General features: G+C 35.6%; 1 protein-coding gene across 2 annotated transcripts; it reads right to left on the bottom strand.

The window, feature by feature from the left end:
- Positions 1-1308: 1308 nt before the first annotated feature.
- On the bottom strand, positions 1309-9638 carry LOC140880992 (protein TRAUCO). Of its 2 annotated transcripts, XM_073285928.1 has the most exons (4): positions 8575-9638; positions 5241-5480; positions 4240-4373; positions 1309-1565 (listed from the first exon to the last, which is right to left on the bottom strand). In XM_073285928.1, exons 1-3 carry the CDS (start codon positions 9614-9616, stop codon positions 4276-4278), a joined length of 1380 nt encoding a protein of 459 aa, XP_073142029.1. In that variant the 5' UTR covers positions 9617-9638; the 3' UTR covers positions 1309-1565; positions 4240-4275. The 2 variants fall into 2 exon arrangements, with proteins under 2 accessions (XP_073142029.1, XP_073142028.1); XM_073285927.1 differs by lacking the exon at positions 1309-1565 and having other exon boundaries at positions 1583-4373.
- Between the last annotated feature and the right edge of the window lie 14548 nt (positions 9639-24186).

Here is a 24186-nt window from a genome sequence, read left to right as displayed (position 1 = left end):
TATTATTTAAGAGTTATAACGAGATTATAATTATTTTTTTAACTTGGCCAAGATATTAAAACGGGTCAGTGGGGCAGACCAGCCTACAATATGCCGCAACCCACCATTAGGCAGGACAGGGCGGACCGGCCACCTTTTAGGTGGGTTGAAAAAACACCAACCCAACCCACCTATTTTAAGTGGCAGGACGGGCCAAGCCAGCGGGTCTAAGTGTAATTTGACGGATTTTGACGGACCAATCCGCAACCCACCCCAACCTACCATTAGGTGGAACGGAAAAATGTCAACTCAACCCACCTATTTTGTATGATGAGGCAGACCAACCTGATGGGTCTTGCCCATTTTGAAAAAAAAAAACATCATGTTGCACTAGTGCCACTCTGCATGTACACGGTAAAGAAATTTCGTGTTAAATAATATTTTTTTTTGAATTCGAGAGATTATTTTAAAATTTAAATTTTAAAAACACTTTTTTTTAATGATTTTTTATGGTTTAGAGTATACGATTATTTAACTTAAAATTTCAAAATATAGATAAAAATAGCAAAATTTTGTTAGAATGAAGTAGATAAAGATAAGATACAAATTTAATAAAATAGGTTTAGTGGCGTTTTTATTAAAAAATAAAATATTTGTAATTTGAGAAAAAAAAAGTATTTTTGGATTATCAAAAAATAGAATATAACATCAAAATTAGTTATCATATGTGTTTCAAATTAAACAAATAGTGTATATAAAAAAAGTTGCACCTTTACAACCTTTGATCAAGGGCTGGGGTTAGAATATGCATATTCTAATGATTGTGTGTAATAAAATTTGGTTTGTTTAAAATTAAAAAAAAAAAGAGTATGAACAAACCTATGTTTCACTTGGTTATATATGGGTCGGGTCAACTTGATTTGCTGACTCAAATTTGGTGATTCAATTATGTTCATATGGACAAAATTTTTATATATATAGTTACCCATATCCATAGGTACTGGATTTGGAATCATATTTCGAGTTTTTCAATATGAAATTTACGTTTATGGTGTTTCATTTAAAAATGTCGGTATTTAACAGGTTTATGATGAAAGTTTTTTCCCCATGATTTTTCATCAAAAAAATGAACTGGATGGTCTAATATATTTTAATTTATTGTTAACTTGTAGTTCAACGATTTTAATTTATTATCAAAAATATGTTACACAAGTACTACTACATTAAGTTAAAAAATTTCAACGAGATAACTTATCTAATATCAAAATCTCAGGTTTAAAACGAAAATTTCATTTTCAAAATTGTATATGAAATATGATGGCACACGATCGGACCCAATTGGGATATCAAAGATGCTAAATGGTCCCAAAAGTAAATAATACACAGGCCACTCATTCCAAGTATCTTTACCAAAATCAACCTCAAAATATTCTAGGTCGGAGGACGATGATCTAATAGATGAGGTTGTAGCTAACGGCTCTATTCTTCGACTGAAACCCGCCATGCCTCCATCGTCGTCGGTCGTCTCGGCTCCAAACAAAGCTCGGGGATGTGGTTTTTACGGCGAAGCTGAGGTTGAGGCTGACCTAAATGTAAACATAGGACACCCAAAAACCATAAAACCAAAACAAGAACCATATAAGTCGATGTTACCCGCAGGGTAGTGCCCTGTGGGTGACGTGGCGACTTATGATTGGTTAAAATCAGTGGGTCCCACGTGGGATTACACATCACCCGCAGTGGGGCCCACTGATTTAAACCAATCATGGTGCGCAGGGTACTTATCCCGCGGGCGGCATGTACAAAACCTAAAAGAACAAAGAAGCCAAATTCAGAACCATTGTATTTGCTATTAGATTCCCATTATTAAAAAGGAAAAAAACCTAAATGATCCAATTCAAGATTTTAAATTCATATTTTTTCCCTTGTAACACATCGACACAATTAATTATCAATATATAGGTTTTGTAGATGTTGCACCAACGTGTAACCCCATGATTGATCAAAAACAGTGGGTCCCACGTGAGGCCCACTAATTTTGACCAATCAAAATCTGCCCTTGTGGGTAGCATTGACACTTTCCAATATATATAACATATGACTAAAGACAGCCAATTTATAGGGTCATTTTATTGGAAAAATGATTTTTTTGATCCATTAACTTGTCCATTTTTTGGTTTTGATCCATTTCACTTTTCAAATTTTGGTTTTAGTCCAATAACTTTTAATTTTTGGTTATTTTGGTCCAACTACTGATGTGACAGCTTGACGTGTCAGTATTTTTCGATGTCACATCATCATTTTTCGATGTCACGTTATCATTTTTCGGTGATACGTCAGCAATATGACCAAAATAGCTGAAAACTAAAATTTAGTGTACCAAAACCAAACTTTGAAAATTTAATGAACCAAAAAAATATTTTCCCTATTCTATTTTTTTTGCAAATTTTACAAAATATTATCTATCTAACAAAATATATTATCAATTCACAATATTATTTTTTAAATTCATATCAAACAGTAAAATGAAATTTCAATTCCATGAATTCTAATTTCAAATCCAATTCCAAGTCACATTGTTTATAAATCCAAACACATCATCCTCGGAAGTTATCTCTTATCACTAAAATAAGTTTCTTAAGCAATTTCCCCCCTCACATCTCCTAGCGTTATCATTACTTTTCATTAAATTCTTATCATTAATTTTTAACTCAGTCTGTTATCATATTAAATTTCAATCTCAAATATCGGGCTAATTGCAAACATAAAACCATTAAAAAATATTGATAAACTAAATATATTTCATTCTTAAAAAAAATCAATCTGTTTAGTATTTACCCATTTTTAAAGGTGATTTTAATAAACGTGGTTTCCATATTTTTGCAGATGTAATTTGCCCTCAATATCTAATTTTAGATTTGTAGAACAATTTTATCTGATCATTTTATAACCTGTGTGGCATTAGTTTTTCCCAAACAAAACCAAACCACGCATGAATTTTATTTCTTTCCAAATCAAACCAATTATTGCGATAATATTTTGTAGCTATTCTAAAACTAACCGACCGACAGAAGAGGAGTTATTTCAGGAAAGCAAGAAAAACTTCCGCAAAAATGAAGAAACCATTAAACTTTTTCTCCTTTCATAGGATAGATATTTTAGTATTATTACACGGGTTGTTTTTATTTCTACTTCTGTATACTATTGTTGGAGATTCAATGTCATGCTAAGAAAAACACTCAGGGTATTTTCGTATTTGTACAAAATGTTTGACGACAATCTCACTTAAAAACAAAAAAAAAATTACTGATGAACCTCACATAATTGTTTTCAATTTAAATATTCATTCGAACATCTCGTACAAAAAATATATCGAGATTTTTTATTTTTTTCCCTTTCGAATCATGCACTATGCCTTTTGGGGATCAGTTCATGCTACCCTCAAGGTAGCTACCTTGACTTGATCTGGACGGACCAGATCAAGCAACATATCAAATGATTTGACCTGCTGATGTGATCTGGTCCGTCCAGATCACTTTGAGGACACTACCCTCAGGATAGTATCGACCAAACCGCCTTTGGGTTAGAATGACTTACTGCTTCCCCATGACACGACTTGACGTGCACAAGGAATTTAAATCCAATGACAGGCACAAAAGAGACAAATATTTCTCAAATTAAGGAGCCATCTTCAGAATACCAACGAATTTCATAGCAAATCCTTACAACACTCCAATTCCCTAATCTTATCCTTGATATTTGTACAAAAATCGGGTCAATAGTGTTTGAGAGAGTTTCTAGTCCTTCACAAAATTTCATCAAATTTCAAAATTTTGTTAAGAAAAAGCGGAGAATTGCTTCCTAGAAAATCTTCCAAACACTACCTTAGAGGGTATAAATCACATCTAAGTCCCTTGAGGCAATCAGGTTTGTATTTATCTTACATTTTAAGCTAATAAATATGTCCTTATCTTAAATTTTTAGGAGGCTAAATTAAATCCAATATAAGATAAATAAAAACATGGAAGCTACTTGTCCTTTTAGAAGTCGAGTCGTTATATTAATTCATTATTTTTCGAGGACCTAAAGAGGGATATATGCAATATTTAAATACCATACTTTTTATTTAATTATGACATCGAGAACAAGAGCAAACACGGCCGTTCTTTCTGAGTTTCAAACAAACATTCAGCCATGTTTCCACTCTCTACAAGACCATCAGCATAACGATATATAACACACAACAAGAACATGACAAACCTGAGAAATACATACTGCTCAATCTTTTGACTGCATTTAACCAATCATCTCCCCAGCTCTCGCAATTTTACCGTTTCCCTCTTTTACCAGGTTGAACATTGGGCAAATTCTTGTGATTTTCCATGGACTACCACCTGTCACCGCCAACAAATTAACTTTCCATCACTTTGAATCATACAAACAGGCGTTTCTTTGAAATTGTTGCCAAGGAAAACAGAGACTCAAAACTCAAGAATTGATAGTTAAGATGGACAGGATGATGTATGTATCCAATGACTAGTAAATAACACAAATACTCATATGAAACCGTCTCATGGATCAATCTTGTTTATGCCAAAAATATTACTGTTAACTACAAACATGAACCAAATTCACATCTCTCACAAGAGATCTCTATTCTATAAATGACCTGTTCTATAAATGGTATTCATAGAGCTTTTGTTTACACTTTCAAGCAAGTTTCGTTTCCCAAGTACCGAGGAATCAAGATTTAGGTGGTGTTTTCAACCTCTGAAAATAAGTGATTATGGATTTTTTCTTCACAAAGTTGTTGCGAAAAACTCCATAATCATTTATTTTTAGAAGTTGCAAACACTAACTTTGTACCATGCCAACTATGTTCCCTCTTTGCTAACATGAGTCATTCACAAGAAACAGAAATGAGATCCAGTCGTATGAGAGAAATTGAAAAAGATTACAGCAGAAGGATTAGATTTCGATGAATTGTTGTTGCCAAAAATGGGAAGAAATTGCCGGCATACAAATAAACAAACATGTTCCTCTTTGAAATTGAAATCTATGTTGTTTTTCCTTTTTCAATTCGAGCAATCTACAGCTAATTCATAGTCATGAAAATGGCAAGCCATGCTTCCAAGAAAAGTCAAGTTTCCAACTAGGTGTCTGTTCATGTTTCAAATCTAAAGAAATGTTGGTTCCTATGAAATTGATAAATAAAAAGCAACCGAAAATTTATAGCTACTCTTTCTTCTCATTGAACACACCGTTCTCAACTCTGCCATCGTAACTTTGATAAGGGACTTCAACCATGGGTCTTGGGGCAGGTTGTCCACCAAAGTCTTCTGGAAAACATTCAAAATCAGGACCAAAATTGAACTTCACGACACAATTCGGTTGGTTCGGAAGAGTGTACATTGAAGCAGCAGGAAAGTAGTGGCCGCCGAAAAGATTACTGAAAGCAACTCCTTGGCATACTCCATTCTTGAAAAAAGACATCTCGCTTCCTGCACAACACCAAAAAAAAAAAAGGGTCTCATGAACAACTCAATGGTAGATTAAAACAAATTAGGAACAATGTACAACAGAAAATAGCTTCAATAAATAAGATAACTGGGATTTTTCTGCTATCAAATTCATGAAAAAGGCAAAAAATTGCTTTTCTGCACTATTTCAAATGAAAAGTTCACAAGCATGCGCCCGTGGCAATATTCATATTTTGAGGATATTGCAATTACATTCTAGAACTTGGTTCACCAGCGAACAGGACATCATCGATCTTGTGTACATGAAAAATCCAACGTAGTCACTCTGATTATAAACACAATCCAGCCCAAAAGGCATGGTTGTAACTTGTAAGTCAATGTAGAACTAATCCAACACGTGTAGCGACCATGCATGATACAGAATCTCACATTTTGAGAAAAAAAGTACTTAATTCTTCAACTACCATCCCTCGACCAAAAAAAAAGAAGCATTTCTGCACCTGAATTCAGATTTGGAAACATTCCACAAATAAACAGTCAGTTGCATGCCTGATGGAAATTAAAAATGGCCATCGAGGTATCTATATGTATTTGATAAAAAAAAGGTATCTATGCTTATATATATATATATATATATATGTGTGTGTGTGTGTGTGTGTGTGTGTGTGTATGTATATGTCACCCAGCTAGTTCAGTTGGCGTATTAACTACCTACTAGACCTATCATTTTTACCTTTAACAGACAAGCTAATCAGGTTTCAAAGCTATGAAAAGATTGAAACAATTTTTTGCTATCTCTTTACATGATTTTATATTCCAACTGCAGTATTTCAATTTCAAAAGATAATTGCACCCACAACTTCATTTGTTTGTTAAAGAAAATTGAAGAGATCACATCAACCTGAAAAACAAGACTTTTTCTAATTGCCAATAAACTATAGTTTCTAACTCGAAATTTTAACAGACAAACAATTAAGCAATGCAAGTAAAATAATCAAACAAAACCTGGGTTTTCTTACACGCAACCCAAAATAAAACTTGAACAAAAAAATCAACGAAGATAACACCGTGCAGGACAAAGCTTCATATCTACAATTGTGTAAAGAAATAGCTAGAACGCTATAACTGTAGGCTACATTAAGTTGGCGTTTCTCTCTTTCTGTTCTTTAAAACTTAAATTCATGTCATTTTTTAATTAAAAAAATCATATCAGCATTTGCAACTACACATCATTGCATTTATCCAATCATTATTTTTCCCCTGGAGTATTTGATCCTAAACCTTTTCAAATAATTATTATATCTTATCGACCGTTACCCACTATCCATCACCTACCATAAACGGCTTTCAAATTAAATCATCAAGTTTCTTCTTCTCGTCGAAAAAAACTTCCCATGATAGATGCCAATCTAACACGACCTTCAAAAACTTGATTACCCAACATGAAAAGTATACAGTGAAATTACCCAAATTAATTTGTCGATCAAATGACAGGCCAGTTAATCTGTTCCTCTAAGTCCGGTGAGTGGCTTAATCTAGCTTTACGGAAGCTTTAATAATTTACAGATTGGTTCTAGGATTAGCACTTTTATTCGCGAATCCTTTGGATTAATCTTAGAATAGGAAAAAAATGCAAAAAAAATTCCTATTTATTACGGTGGACAACATGCGTACTACCAGAGACGAACCTCTTTAGGGGAAAGAGAGGGTTCTTGCCCAACAGATTGTTTGCCCAACTTCTACTTCTTCCTTATTTTTAGGTGAGAGCAACAAAGCTTGTAGAAAAACAGAAAAATATTCAGTCTAGACTGAAAAATAAGAAACGTATCTATTCGAAACGTAATATAAAGTTTCAACCATAGACCAAAGGAATCATTTTAATCAGAAAAGTAAAAAAATAAAATGGAACTTCCCTATTACATGATAATCCTTGAAATTGCAATAGCTGTAACATAGTCGTTCAGAGAGACTTCATAAAGTGGAGTTTATTGGCATTGCCACAAAGAACTTTCTCCAGCACATCAGCCCATAATTTCTAATTATCCCATGAGGATTCCCACACAGATTAGGCTTCATTTGGGAGTTCACATTTGGATGGAAAGGAAAGGAAAGGAAAGGAAATTTTTTAAAGTGGGTTGTTTGGGAGATTTTAAAGGGAGGAAAAAGAAAGGAAAAGGTTTTAAAAATTGAAGAGAAAATTTTCCTTCCATTTGTGGGAGGAAATGGAAGGAAAGAGAAAAATTCTATTCTCATCTCTTCTTTCCCTTTCTTTTCTTTCCTCACTTCCAAACTAAGCCTAAGGGTGAGAATTCCAGATATTGGAGTTTCCCATATTTTCTCAGTGAAAAGTCGCGACTGCTGAGTTGCCATTGACCATAAGAAAGATTTCATCACCCAATTTTGGAAAGAACTCATTTTCGTTCACCGTGGACGGCGTGGAGCTTTTTCACACTAATCTTATTCATCTTTTTATCGCTTTTTGCTGTTTCTTTTTGTCTAGGATTTATGGGCTTCATTTGTATTGTATATTTATTTGGATTCAAGATTCTCCGGCTTACACTAAGTGTTTCTAGAAAGTTCTCTGTTGGGTTCTCACTTCTAATCACTGTTTTGGGAACTGTCGAAGATGGCTGATAACAGAATAATGACAAATGGCAAAGACTCCCCCTATGGTGTGTATATGTTTTGAGTAAATAAATTATTTGCCTAACAGATCCATGAAACCAAAGTCAGGTAAAGCCACTAAACCATAAGATAAGTATGCTTCCTCAAACCACGGAAACAAAGAGGGTGTGAAAACATTCAGTCCTCTCTAAGACTAAGAGGGTGCCTGCCACCGAGTGGAGATTGGATTTCCAACTTGCAAGAAAAGCCTGTTACGAGTAAGCGGAGGAGAAAGATCTCCAGGGATTCTTATCAAAAAATCTATTTGTCCAAGACAATAACTTCGTCATTGACACTCGCAAACCACACAGCGAAAAACTAGGCGTTATGAAATATATAGCACACAAACAACAGTCAAATATTGGTTAACATCAATACTACACCAACAATGATCAAGAACAACGATATGCATTGAAACAACCAACACTATAAAGAACAAAGATGTGCTCACCAGGAACAACTTTCGGGAAATCATCTTTGGCATCAGGAGCACAAACATAGCGCTGCCCCTTGTACCAAACCATTCGCTGAGGATCGGGCGCGTAAGACCCTCCATCTGGTAAATTGATGTAAAACCCAATAACATCACCTTCTTTATATCCTTCCTCCCCATACTTCTCCCTCAAAGCCTTGTGAACTTTACTGCCATCAACATCTCTATACCCGAAACTATTCCCATCGAATCCTACTGGTGCCTGCAAGTCGCCTTTATCTGTCGACCACCCCAACCTCGTATGCCCCGTCTCTCCCAAATGCACCACTTTGATTTCAAAATACCATGCACCTTCACTCACCCCTCGAGTAGCTCTCACCATTCTATACCCCTTAGTGCTTCCCGCACTTAATCTATCTTCACCAAGTTCAACTTTTTCTGCCTTGTACAGCTTTGAAAGACATATTTTCAAGTCTGGGCTGTCGTCGTTTTTGTCGGGAAATCTTGGAATTGGGGTGATTAAAACTTTACCTTCGGCCGAGGGGTCACCGTTTGCTGCCTTCTTGGAATTATGGCCATTGTTAGAGACATGCTTGGTCTTCTTCTTACCCTTCCTGGACGTTGTGGTCCACACATCCTTGCTCTTCTTCTTCGGCTTCTTCACGGCATGCGCGGGCTTCCCGTTCGGGAGAGGCGGCGGCATACTCGTATCAGCGCTTGAGGGCACTGCAACAATTCCAGCATCCGAAGAATCGCCTTTCGGCAATTCGGATAGCTGCTTTTGCTTCTTCGTAATGTGCTCCTCTTCTTCTCCCTCCTCTTCTTCTTCTTCATCATCTTCTTCGGCATCCGTTTCTGGGTTCAAACTCGGAGTTCCACAGTTGGAGGTCTCGTCAGAGGAGACCTCCTCGGAGGCTGCGTGTTCCAGCTCTTCTTTGGCACCACACCCGTGATCTGCGTCGGTTTCCCGATCGGCCTTGATTTCAGAGTTTGTGACAACGTTATTATCGGTGTCTCCGCCGTTCACGGTGGCCGTGGGTGGTGTTTGTGGGGACTCCATTGTAGATGTTAGAGCATTGAAAGAAAACCAGGCTCCTAAAAACAAACAAAAAAAGTTTCAAAAAAAAAATAAATAAATAAAAGAAACCAGGTGAAATAAAATTCTTTGGGCCAAAATATGTAATGGGCTTTTGAAATGTAACAAGGCCCAATAGAACACATTCATCTATTTAAACTTTGCTACTACCTCAAAAAAATGACACATTACACAATACATGTACACGAGTATATCTTACTATAAATAAAGTATAAAGTAAGTAATTAAACTCAATGTTTTTATATTAAATAAATTTTAATTCATTTAACAGAATATTATTTAAAATTACATCCTCGTGATTTTCGCAATAAAATTTGGGTTAATTGTATTAATCTTCCCTTTGAAAAGTCTAAAATTCATAAAATATTCTAAAAAATATTAATAGACTAATGAATCCTTCATTTTTAAGAATATAGCGTATTTAACCTATATGTTATACAAATTCATGGGACATTTAGCCTTCTAATAGGGGGTTTTATGTTAAATTTTTTTAAATATGAGGTCTAACATGCTATTAATTTTGTTGAACAATGAAAACCTTAAGTTTTTGTGTTCGCAAATCAAAGCGATAAAATGATCGTAAAAACAATAAGAGCTAAACTGATCGCATCTTGTTGGCAATAAACTGATTACATTATGTTTTGCGCTAAACTGATATAGCAAAAAAGAAGTGCTAAACTGAAAAGGAAGTACTAAACTGAAATCACAAAAGTAGAAGCGTTAAACTGATCGCATTGCAGAGAACGCTACAATATCAGTTTAGCTCATTACAACAGCTACATTGATAAAGTAATTGGGAAGCAAACTGATTGCTCAAAAGGGCTACATATTGCATTAATCCGCTATCACTTTTCTAAATGGATAAGGTCTTCCGTACACTGACACTCCTGCAATATAACGTCGCAATTTCAGAGAATGTTGGATATAGAGAATGTTGGCAAAAATGAATAAAGCAACGAGAATAATTCAAATGATACTTGATGCAATTCAAAATTATTATCGTTGGAATTTGAGCCCATAAATAGGCATATTGATCAGTTGAAGAAGGCGCTCTGGCTCGCGCGCACATTTTCTTATCTTTGCATTCAAGAACATCAAGCTTTACAAGCTAAACTGATCAAGAAACTCGAAGCACACATTTACATTTGGTTCGGTTATGCAAAAAAAATTCGATTCGATTAGGTTATATGAAATTCGGTTCAGTCGGTGACCGAAACAACCGAATGCCTCACCCCTATGTATGAGTATACAATTTTATATTCAATGTATGAAACATGAATGCTCTGGCAATCATATCAAACTCTTGAATATCATGCTCAGAACAAAGACGCCACTAGTATGCGCACGTAGCCCCCGATGATACAGTTGGTGCCATACATACTGAATCCGGTGTTGGACTATCACCGTCCTTGTTAAATGCACATGCTGCATATCGATACAGCTGGAGACACACGTCACCTGATCGTACAAGGAAAACTAGGGCTGAACGACCCTATACAAATAAATATCACTGTAACATGAAAAGTCTTGACTAAGTCACTAGCTACTCCCAAAAACTAATAAGTGTCCAGACTTGTACCTGCGTCCGTCGTTAGTCCGCTGATGTTGAGAGCTTGCAACTTGAGCACATATCCGTTACAAGCCCAGCAGCCTTTTGCTAGTGCCCAACCGCAAAAATATGGTTATAACACTAAAAAGTACACTAAAACGGGGACATACACATACAAAAGCACACATGACTGTGTGAAATTCGATGGCCTATTTGTAGACAACGATCTGATCCCAGTTCACGATCCAATCTTCTGCATACAATGACATGTCAACATCATCTTGATACCTAAGTGGACAACTATGTTCGGACGGTCCGAACATATTATTCAGAGGCGGATAGAAGGGGTAGGGGTGTTTATCCAGACCGAACCGAAACGAAAATTCGATTAAGCGAACCAAATTTCACCGAAAACCGAACCGAATTTCACGATTTGGTTCGATTAAAAACCGAAATATTTTTGGTTTTTCGGTTCGGTTTTCGGTTTAACCGAATTTTTATTTATTTATTAATAAAAACAAATAAAAATGAATTAAATTATTAAAACCAATTAAAAATTAAAAATAATTAAAAAAATCGATTTTCGGTTCGGTTCGGTGAACCGAGCTGAAAAACCGAACCGAAAATTCAAAAAACTGAAAACGAATTTTTTGCTTCGACTCGGTTCGGGCGGTTAATCAAACTGTGAACACTCCTAAGAAGAAGTGGTAGTTCAGGCCTGCTTTGGACCATAATAGATATATATTATTTTTAAAAAATAAAAATTCTTTATGCCCTAGCCCCTAGCCCAAATCAATTTTAGCTCAGCTCAATATTATTCTTCCTCTACACTACAAAGTAGAGCCGTCAATTTGGGTTAGGCTCGACGGGTTAGCCTGGCCCGCCACATAATTTAAGTGGGTTGAGTTGAAATATTTTCAACCCAACAAAAGGTGGGCCTAGATGGGCCAATCCGCCAAGGTCCGCGGCCCGCGTGGGTTGGCCCGCGGGCCTGAAGAATTAATATTTTATTTTTATTTTTATTGTGATATATGCATTTTTAAATAAAAGTTGTGAATTTATTTTATATTAATTACTTTATATATAATTTACACAGATGAAATCAATAATTAAAATTTTTATTAAGATGTTTCTATTAATATTTATTTATGAAATGATATTTATAATTAATTATAATATTATTTATTTATTTTTATTTGTCGTGAGCCAACCCGCGTGTCGGCCCGCCTAACCCGCAACCCACCTTGAGTTGGGTTGGGTTGAGGATTTCCAGCCCGCTAGGATGGTGGATCGGCCCGCCATCGACCCGTCAAAAGGTGGGTTTTTGGTGGGCCGGCCCGCCACGAGTTGATCCGTTTGACAGCTCTACTAGAAAGTACAAGACGGCTAAACAAATCTGTTTTTTATTCTTATTTCTTTCACAACTTAGGAGAAGATAATCTTTTTTTTTTTTTTTTTCCCCTTATTTCTTTCACAACGCGTTGTACGAGAAAATGGGTTTTGAGGAGTTAAAGGTTGCTTATTATCAAGGTAATAAAATATTAATTATGAGATTAAGAATTTAAATATAACTAAAAATTGATTTCTTATTCTCAATTTTCTGGTTTAGTAGTTTTAATGATTATTAGAAATATTTTATGGTTTCTACTCTCACCGAATATTACGCATGGTTGTTCCTGGATATGGGCATATAACTATTTTATTTTGTTGGTTTCATATTGTCTATGTGTATACTATATATTAAATTGTGTATTATATATGAAAACATATTTTATGCTTATTGAAAATTACATGAGAGTAATATAAATAGATTATTCCTAGATTCTATTATTGACGAATATTATGTTATAAAACATGACCGGGCACCCTTAAATAGGTGAATCTGATTTTTTTTTTTTATATGTTTTATGAATTTTATTTGTACAACTTTCCAAAATTTTTAATCACCCCTTAATTAATTTCTGGTTCCGTCCCTGATATGATTGGTAAATCCGATCTTTCACGTGTCCATATACTTTGACTCCTCAATAAACTGCATTAACTAAATTTTAATCGGATATTCTGATCTACATTCGGTGCTTCCAAACTCACCATTAGTGAATTCGAACTCTTCGGATGTTCCGAACTCCAATCATTTGGTTCCGAACTGTTTAATAATTTGATTTGCTCAAGTAATGACCATTTATTATTGTTTAACTTTTTAAACAAATAAAATGGTTCTTAGGTCATTACATATATGAATCGGATCGACCGTTTCACGAATATAGTTCCATTAAACAAATTCTTTAAAAATAGTCTTAAGTTTCAAAAATGTCATATAAAACATTTTAAAAATTGGGCAAATTATTTGACCCATTCTACATGAAACAAAAAAAATATATTTAGTCTTCCTTTGACCCATTCTACATGAAACAAAAAAATATATTATATTAAATTATTTTAATGTACAAGTTCATAATTAATATACGACAGTTTTATATAAACATCTAGAGATAGAATAAGAGCAAATTGATGATAAATCCCCAAACCCAAACTTGACTTTGCCCTAGCTCCCTACCCATAAGATTCTTTGCAATAGCTCCCTAGGACCCCAAAACTTGAATATTTAATTGTTTAATTCTTGTACTGGATTTATGCTTTTTTATGCTAAAAATCTAAAGACTTTATGCTAAAATCTGAAGATTTTGTGCTTATTCATGGTACAAAGAATTATCCGTAAAAATGGTATCAGAGCCTTAGGTTAATTATTCAGACATAATATTATTCGTTAATTCATGCTTTTCTTTGTTGAGGATAAGTTTTTTTTTTAAGATGACTTCAAACGAAGGTTTGAATCAAGAGGATTTTATTGATATGAAATCATATAAACAAGTTAATCTATTCACAATAGATTACTTACAACAAGTTGTGATTAATGCTCTTAATTTTGAAGAGATAAAGAAAAAATGATTTCTAACTCTCAATTTTTAGAGATTACCCCAGATTCCTCTAAACTCTCCGGAGATCTTAGAGAAATTCAAAAGACAGTACAATATTACAGCAATCAGCTGTATGAAATACCTCGAAAAATTGAAGAAATCCTTAAGAAACAAGAAGAAATTCTTGGAAACCTAAATGATCTTCAAAATAAAATCATAAATCTAGAACACACTTCGGGTTCTAGAAAAGGAAATACAGGAGGAAGGTTACCACTCTCATTTGGTACCGAACCTTTGTTACATCAGAAAGGTAAAACCAAAATGGTCCAAAAACTTTTAACCAATGATGAAATGATAATTAATCTTATAGAAGCAGTATCAGAGAAAAACACTATCTGATGATTACTTTAGAAAGATTAAATCTCGAGGATCTACAATATCTTGCAGATTCTTTTGCGAATCTCAAAGTAGTAGATCTAAAAATGAATTTTCCTGAGGGTGAACAACCCATAGGGAATCCCCCAAGATATGTGGTTAAAACAGAAGAACCACATAGTGAGTTTCAGGTTGGAGAAAATTCACATCCAGCAGGAACCAGATCAAGAAGGAGTAAAATCCCTCTCCATCAAACTCCTTACGGAAAAACTGTCTTAGATCCAATACATCCTTATGGGTTTATGTTAAACCTTGATGTTTTGGACTTCAAAAACAGAGAAGATCTTATAGATGATTGGACGTCAGCTATGAGAATAGCAGCAGGGACATTAGATCTCAATAAAGAAGGATTCATTAAACTTTTAGAAATGAGTTTAATGGGATCTGTTAAGATCGCATGGGAGATGACTATGCTAGAAACTAAGGAATCAATCTTAGCAGGAGAATCCCTCAGCGAGATTGGAGAAAGAATGGCCACCCTATTTAAAGCACAATTCATAGGGGTGGACTATTTCAATAATCAAGATACAGAAAAAAAGAGAAGATATACTCAAGCTCTTTATAGCCTCGAGTTACATGATATCTGCTTAGTTGATGAATACATTATGTTATTCACTAAATACAGATGGAATTCGGGAGTCGAGAAAAATATAGCTATTCAGCTATTTTTTGCAAAAATGTCAAGTCCCTGGAGAGAAATGCTGATTAAAGAATATGTTCCAGGCAATCTTGATACATTGGCAAGAAGTGCCTCCTTTTTGAAAGGAAAATTAGCAGAATGGTGTCATATGGCAGCATTACAGAAGAACTACAAGAAAATAAGGGGTATAGATAAGCATACACCTTTGTGTTGTAGAGAAAATGATCTTCCAACGATCATTGAAAACAGATCACAGAGATTTAAAAGGAAGAAATTCATAAATAATCCCTATAATAAAAGAATGTAAAGTTCTTGGAAACCAAGAACATTTTGGTCCAAACAAAAGGTCAGATCCTATAGATCAGGTAGAAGAAGTGGACCTACAAGAACATCCCCAACAATAGGCTCATCACAAAGCAGGGGAAGAACACCTTCAAGAAGAACTTTCAGAAGAACTCATACAAGAGCAAGTGAAAGTTTCAAGGATTGCAACTGCTGGACATGTGGAGCAAGAGGACATATATCTACAAATTGTCCAGAAAATGAGAAAAAAAGAGTTAAACTTTTTGAAGCAACACCATATATGGATGATGCGGTCTTCTTTCAAGATCTAGTCCAAGTATATCAATTTGAGGATATCCCCTCAAATGAAAGCATATACGAAGAAGAGATATTGTTTAGTCGAGAAGTTTCTGAGAATGAATCAGAATCAGAATCAGAGTAAAGATTAAGTGTTTCGCCATGAAACACATGAAAGTTTGGCTGGGTTCTTTACCCAAACCACGATATCTCGTAATATGGTCCAAAGGATTATGAGAGAAAATATAACATTACAAAAGTACCAAGGATTTTCGGCAGGACAAGTTGAAAGAGTCTTATGAAACCTAGGGCTAAGACAAAGAAGACATAATTTGATTTATAAGGTATCCAGAAGGGAAATGGCGATCCCTATGGAATTAACCAGTAATCAAATTGAAATGCAGTTAATTTCCTTTGAAGAAATTCGAGAAGAATTACAGAAATTAAAAGCAGAAGTAGCAAAGACAATGTCTTGGATTCATATTGGAGCAATCCAGATTATGATCAAGGCTATTTTAAAGAGGGAATAGATTCATCCATTGTAACGACCCACTGTATCAAGACGGGTCTTTTCAGCGTGCTTATGTCCTCACTCACACGCACCCTAAGAAACTTCCCAGAGGTCACCCATCCTATAATTGCCCCAAGTTAAGCACACTTAACTTTGGAATTCTTATGTGATGAGCTTACGAAAAGAAGATGCACCTTCTTGATATGAGCAGTACATATGAAATCTTTTAAGCCCTCATCAACTATGTAGTCCCATACCTACACAGTCTCAGAATCCCCTCTCATTCCGGCACGGAATCGGTTCATTCATGTCTCCCTCCGCCTAGAAGCCTACCAGGAGCCGCTCATTGTCCGTGCAACCGCTTGGCACCGGCGATCACTCCCTGCCTCTTCAGCCCCGGGCGTCACATGCCCACCAGCTTCCGCTTGGTTCGTCCCCGAACCATACCGTACTAAGAGAGGTCGGCTCTTATACCATTTGTAACGACCCACTGTATCAAGACGGGTCTTTTCAGCGTGCTTATGTCCTCACTCACACGCACCCTAAGAAACTTCCCAGGGGGTCACCATCTTATAATTGCCCCAAGTTAAGCACGCTTAACTTTGGAATTCTTATGTGATGAGCTTACGAAAAGAAGATGCACCTTCTTGATATGAGCAGTACATATGAAATCTTTTAAGCCCTCATCAACTATGTAGTCCCATACCTACACAGTCTCAGAATCCCCTCTCATTCCGGCACGGAATCGGTTCATTCATGTCTCCCTCCGCCTAGAAGCCTACCAGGAGCCGCTCATTGTCCGTGAAACCTCTTGGCACCGGCGATCACTCCCTGCCTCTTCAGCCCCGGGCGTCACATCCATAGATATCGTAGTATGCGATAAAAGAATGGGAAATATACAAGATGCGGTTCTAGGAACTATTTCGGGAAATTTATGTGCAGAAAAAATTGTGGGAGTTATTTATCCAAAAATAGCCTACAATTTAACTGATAGATATTTTAGTCGACCCTTGACTTTGCATCAAAACTTCAAGGAAAAAAGACTAATGAAGGAATGTAATAGACCATATTCTATTACGTATCAAATTTCTTATGCTCTTTTTAATACTCACCATTCTGAATTATTTATTAGAAATGAGTTCATTGAAATTCCAGAGATCTTTGGGAAAGTTGCTCAAACAATATACCTGGAAAGAATCGAGTTTCCTTTAATTCAGGAAACAGACATTCAAATTCAAGACAGACCGGTTCTATACAGAGACCTTAAAATAGAACCCCGAAGGTTATCTTTCCAAGGAGACAGAATGACAAGCAGGAGATGGGACAAATCTCCTATTCAAGAAATTCCACCAGAAGAAAAAGAGTTTTCTATAATAGAAAAACTTAGATCTTCAGAAGGATGGAAAAAAGTTAAAATAGTATTCGAAATTACAAGTCATCGAAACTTGTTCCCTTGTAACTCGATTTACTATTTGGAACAACAGGAAAAAGGTACTTATCAAGGAGTGATAAATATTGGAGAATTGGAAGTTCAAATCTGGGGAATTCCAGGAAAAGAAATGGATCAACTCATTCTTGGTCTAGAATTCCTGGAGGACCATAAACCATGGAAACGCCTTGAAAAAGGAATAGAGTTCATGGCAAAAGAAAAGACTTGGAGGATTCAATAAGAATTCTACTAAATGAAAAACCAAGAGAATTGGATAAGGGATGATCCCTTAATCAGATTCGAGAACTCTGTTCACAGACAGAGGAAGAAGCAACAGTTGAAATTAGTAAGTCATGAACATGATTTACTAGAACACATTGAAGAAGTAGAAAGGAGTAACCATACTCTACCTTCTGAGGCCTTAGGGAAACTAAAGGTAAATAGTCTTAATCGGATTACTGAGTTACAACACAGTCTGTTAAAAATGGCGGGGCCATTTAGTAATCCCTTAAAAAAATGACAACAAGTTCTTTCTCCATATACATTTCGATAAGGATGTTATATGAACAATATAAGGCTGAGTATTTTGCAGCTTATATTGACTCGGGAGAAGAAATTTGTACAGCAAAAAGAGGAGTCTTCCCTGAAGAATGTGAAGAGGAATTGCCAAAAATTGCTGGACGAGATTTCTCTTGAAGAATTTTAATTCTTTGCAAAGGAATAAAACAAGCAGAGATCCTTATGGGAGGTGCAGGTCAAACATCTTGGTACAAGGTAAAAACACCACCAATCTATTTCCATGATACATGAGCTGATATCCTGTTAGAAAATAACTTCTTACAAATCTTTAAGAAGTACACACAAGACAATGAGTCAAGAAGACTTATGTTCACTACAATTTGTGATCATAAAATTATCGTTCAAAGACTCAAGGTTGCTTTTTATCGACAATTGCCGATAACATTTCGCAGCCAGCGTGGTGATAAAGGACAACTTTTTCACCCAAAAATGAAAGATCCAAGAAGGTTTGGAGAAACCATGTTGAAAATAACAACAGAACAAGAACTCCAAACAGAGGATATGGAGCTTCTCAAGGTAACTCTAAATCACAAAGATATAAAGTTAGAAAATAAAGTATCCCTTGAAGATGTCAAAAAGAGGCTTAAAGAAAGTTACAACGAGCATCCTTTGACATGGTGGGATAGAAATCAATTCAAAGCCAGTCTTACTCTAAAGGAAGACAAAGATTATGAATTCGTCAGATATAAGCCTATCCCGATGAACATAACAGATCAAAGGGATATGAGAATGATTATCAAGGAACATTTGGACCTTGGTTTAATCAAAGAAGGAGTTTCACCATATAGCATCCCAGGTTTTCTGGTTAGAAATCATGGTGAAATAAAAAGAGGGAAACCCAGGCTAGTTATTAACTACCAAGGTATTAATAAAATCCTGGATTTTGATGGGTACTTCATACCAAGTAGAGAACACCTAATTAGCTGTGTACGAAATTCTATAGTGTTCTCAAAATTTGATTGTAAGTCTGGATTTTACCAGATTCGAATGGAAGAAGGAAGTAAGAAATTCACAGTCTTCTCTACTCCACAAGGACACTATATTTGGGAAGTTATGCATATGGAATTAACTAATGCACCCCAGATATTTCAAAGAAAAATGGATAACCTTTTTAAAGATTATTTCAACTTTATGTTTGTTTATATTGATGATATTCTTATAACATCAAAAAATATAGATGAACACGTTAAACACTTAGAGATTTTCTCTAAAATTTGTAAACAAGAAGGACTGGTTTTATCTGAAAAGAAAGCAGTCATAGCAAAAAAAAAAAATTGAATTCCTCGGTATTGAGATTGATGAAACTGGAATAATTCTACAACCTCATATTGTGGAAAAGGTAAAGAATTTTCCAGATAAACTCACAGATGTAAAACAACTCCAGAGTTTTCTTGGAGTAGTTAATTTTGCAGGGATGTTCATTACCAATCTAGCAATTTACAGAAAGGTGTTCAGTCCTTTGTTAAAAAAGGATGCTAGGTTTATATGGACCGATGACCATACTAAAGGGGTAAACCAATTAAAAGAGATATGTAAGAATCTCTCAAAAATGGCTATACCCATAGATGAAGATGATCTGGTATTATTTACGGATGCCAGTGACGATTGGTGGGCAGCAGTCCTTACCAAGATCACTCCAGATGGAGAAATACCATGTAGATACTGTAGCGGTTTTTTTTCAGAATCTGAGGCCATTAGATGACATATCAACGAGAAGGAATTTTATGCAGTTAAAAGGGCTTTTGAAAAATGACCATTATTTTTACTTGCTAAAAAATTCACTCTGAAGGTTGATAACACCCAGGTAAAAGCTTTCCTAAAAAATAAGATTGAATCTAAACCTGAGAAAGCTAGGTTATTAAGATGGCAAGCATTATGTCAAAATTATATTTTTGATATTGTTATTATTAAATCTCATGAAAATATTCTTGCAGATTTCTTAACAAGATATGGAAGGCAGTGACGTGGATTCCATCATGAAAATGCATAGGCATCTCAGGGAATGATGGGCATGTTTGTGTTGCATATTTTAATATCATTGTGTTGTTATTTTGCATGCGTTTATGTGTTTTGATTAAGCATTGTGTTCATATTTCATACATCATGTCTACATTACATTCTCCCATGTTTATTGTATAGGACGTAGCGTTTTGTCGAGGAAAAGATGGAAAAGCTATTGCGCGAGAATGAATTACGGAGCAGCAATGATCAGAAACTCATATTTAATTTTATAAAAGTCCAAATCCGATCTTCACCATCCAAAATAAATTTCAAGATGTTTTAAAGCAGCTGTCCAAATTTCAGCTCAATCCGACGGCTAGATCTCCGGATATGAATTTTTCAAAATCGCTGCTCGCTGGGAGAAAAGTTGCTCGCTCGATCCGCAACATCTTGCGGATCGAGCGGCCAAAAAAATTTGAAAACAGTAGGTTCGGAAAAGTTGCTCGCTCGATCCGCAACATCTTGCCGATCGAGCGAGACATGTTGTTCGGGAAAATATTTGTAATTTAGGAATTTTTATTATTTAGGACTCTAGCCTTAATTAAAAGATATATCTCGAATTTTAGAGTCAGATTTTGATAGGGAAGAGAGAGGAGACGCAGAGGAGGCTCAAGAACCATCTTGGCGGCTAGGTTTTATCTTTCTTATTCTTAGATTTTAATTCTTCTTGTTTTTATTCTTGGTTGAGGAAGACGAACCCTTGAATTTATTTATCTTGTGAGATTCAGATTTTCATTGTTTGATTTTTATCAAGTATCAAGAATTATTTTGAATTGATTGATATGCTTATGTATGAGATTTTTAGATTGGCCATCTTAGGATTTTATTATACATTCGAATGCTAAATTAGAATTCAAATCCGTAATTGTTTGAAACCTCTGATTTGCGAAGCAACTATGATTAATATTTTCTGCTGTTGAATTTGTTAAATCGTAGGAATAATAATTGACTAGGCTAAATTCATCCGCTTTTGTATGGGTTGTCTAGCTTTATCAGTTTTACTAGTTGGAATGCTACCGTGGATTTAAATCTGATCGCTGGTATTGGGTTAGTTTATGGGATAAGGGTTAACTTAGACTGCTGTTGTCTAGTTAACTAAAATTAAGGTGAAACAGGAATTAAATTTCCAATGATGAATATTCGATGTGAATTAATTATTTTTAGAGAATCGATGATCGAGTGAATGATTTCAAGGGTGTAGTAGACCGATACCAAGCCTCGTTATTTATTGATCTTTCTTATTTTAATTCTTGCTTAGTAGTTTTTTTAAATCCAAAAAACCCCCCTTTTATTTTAAAGAACACAAATAAATTTCACTTTCCTCGTGGGAACGATCCCTACTCTCGCTACTACATTAAAATTTTTTATCTGATTGAGTCGTGTAATTTGGGCGTACGCGATAAGCGCTACCAAATTTTGGCGCCGTTGCCGGGGAAAGGCGTTTAATTTATTTGTGTTTTTGTTTTTGTTTCTTTGTTTTTTTTTCTATTCCTCCTAGTGCTACTCTGGTTTGTTCGTGCGTGTAGGTGAATCTTCGGAATTAGAAGAATTTCTATACGACCCAAGAGATAGAAAGAATTTTGCGTAGGCGAAGGAGGATTATTGCGGTGTAATACTTTGAGATGTCAAATCTACAAGTATTCACAAGTTTTACCCAGCAACACGGAGAGCCTTTCTACGCAGCATGGAAGAGATTCAATGATTTAGCAACCCTCTTTTGGTATCATGATTTTTCTAAATATTCTCTCCTTACATATTTTTTTGATGGTTTGGATGTAGTGACAAGAAGATGGGTAATTGATGGAGCTTTCACGGCCCGTATTTCAATATTTTGCCGAGATGATGATACCATGAGACACCTGTTGGATGATATGGCCGAGTTTGACTATTACTGGTATTCACACTCTCAATACCCGAATTTTACAGACCAACCATTTGAGCTTCAAAAGGAGGAGGGAAGTTGTTCGCAGTTGATCTTACATCCGCTAGAGGATATCATGAGCAAGCTTGTGGCATCGACTGTGAAATCTATAGAAGATCTGAAAAAGTCTAGATGCGACCTTGCGGAGCAAATAGAGAATATGAACAGATCATTCCTCCATGAACACCAAGAACAAGAGGTGAAGCAAGATACTCAAGAAGTGACCAACCCAATTTGGCTCGATGATGATGATTCAGAGAAACAGGATTGGGAGAGCGAATCAATTCCTACTGAAGATTTAGAGGTGTTTGAGTCTTCTCTTCTTGTTGAACATCAGCCGAAAGATGTATTGGAAGAAACAACATATGATGGAGTACCAGTTTCGAAATATTTTGGTTTCCAAGAGCCTACAGAGATATTCTCTTCCCATGTTTACCAGCTACGGAGTGTTGTTAAGGTGACGAGCTTAATCTGTTTATATCTGGCCAAGCTTGAGGGCTTATGGAACCAAGAACCATTTGTGGTGTCATATGACACTTATTTTGGGCGTCAGCCGTTCTTTGAGCAGTGCTTCTGAGAGTCAAGCCGATGACTGAAAATCAAGCGCTGGCTGGGAGGCAACCCAGTGTCTTTTTCCTTTATTTCATTTTTTGTTTTTATTTTGTTTTGTTTTGTTTTTTTTTTTGTTTTATTTTCTTTGTTTTCAGGAGCCTAGCCGCCCTATCTGCAGACCAATTTTCAATATGAGTCTCCCATTATTCAGCCTAAGGCCAAAGAGGACGACAACGCCAACACTTGAACCAGGGGTGTTTTGTTTTAATTTTGCATCTTGTTATCATTTTGTTACTTGTGTTTGTGTCGTTAGTACTAGAGCATTGAGGGCAATGCTTTGGTTAAGTATGGGGGGAGTTCATTCGATGGTTTGTCATTTTGTTTGCATTCGTTTGTTGAGTATATGCATATAGTTCGTTTCGTATAATTTGTTAGTTTATTAGTGTTTGTCGTGTTACATGAGTAGGATGATGATTGTTAGCCTATGATGAGGTAGTTGAAAAATTATGAATTTTTGAAAAAAATTTACTCTTGATTGGAAATGAGAAACCGGAGGTTGTTTGTTGAATATTCTTAAGCACACATGTTTAACCAGTGAAGTGTAGCGATGTATTAGATATCGTGGATGTCTGTTGTACCATTGCACGACAATAGGTGTTTGTGGAACTTGATAGTGCTTGAATCTTGATGATTTCTTTGATATGGCATAAACGATCTTGGGCGCACCTAGAAAAAAAAATAAAATAAATTTTACAACTCCATCCGGGCCTGAAAAGGATTGAAATCCTAATCCTAAAAAATTCAAATTCAAGGCTAAGTATGCGGATAAAATGGGGTTGATGCTCCATCCGCGCTATAGACGAGGGGATTGAAATTCTAATCCTGTCTTAGTTGTAGCTAAGTTTGCGGGTAATTATTTGGGCTAAAGCAATACCGGGTGCAAAATCCAGAGGTGCGTAATTATTCTAAAGAAAGTTGTGTTGTGTTGAAGGATTGTTGGGAGGAGAGTTCTTGATGGTGTAGCTTACACTGAATTGTTATAGGTCGGCGAACAGTCTTGAAACTTTGTTCTTTTGAAGTTGCATGTAACGGGGGTAACATGGCACACACACACGTTCGCATTCGACTGAAGGTGCATCATTGATGATTGAGAGTCGCTATGAACTTATTTTTAGATAAAAGTGGTTTTTTCTGAGGCTATTATGTGAGTGATTCGTCCTTACTTATGTGTTTGTTGTTGTTTCATTTTGTTTTTGCATGACTTGCTCGAGGGCGAGCAAGGATTAAGTGTGGGGGTATTTGATGAGCATGTTTGTGTTGCATATTTTAATATCATTGTGTTGTTATTTTGCATGCGTGTATGTGTTTTAATTAAGCATTGTGTTCATATTTCATAGATCGTATCTACATTACATTCTCC

This window comes from Henckelia pumila, chromosome 2 (genome assembly GCF_033568475.1).
Source record: "Henckelia pumila isolate YLH828 chromosome 2, ASM3356847v2, whole genome shotgun sequence".
Taxonomy (NCBI): domain Eukaryota; kingdom Viridiplantae; phylum Streptophyta; class Magnoliopsida; order Lamiales; family Gesneriaceae; genus Henckelia; species Henckelia pumila.
This window is presented reverse-complemented; position numbering and strand designations above follow the sequence as displayed.

Bases quoted from the DNA above. Each gene is read 5' to 3' on its own strand.
- LOC140880992 (XM_073285928.1), bottom strand. From the start codon at position 9,616: ATGGAGTCCCCACAAACACCACCCACGGCCACCGTGAACGGCGGAGAC. The intron at 5,481-8,574 runs GTGAGCACATCT...GGTGTTGTGCAG, and splicing joins TTTCCCGAAAGTTGTTCCTG to GAAGCGAGATGTCTTTTTTC. The intron at 4,374-5,240 runs GTGTGTTCAATG...TGGCGGTGACAG, and splicing joins CGATGGCAGAGTTGAGAACG to GTGGTAGTCCATGGAAAATC.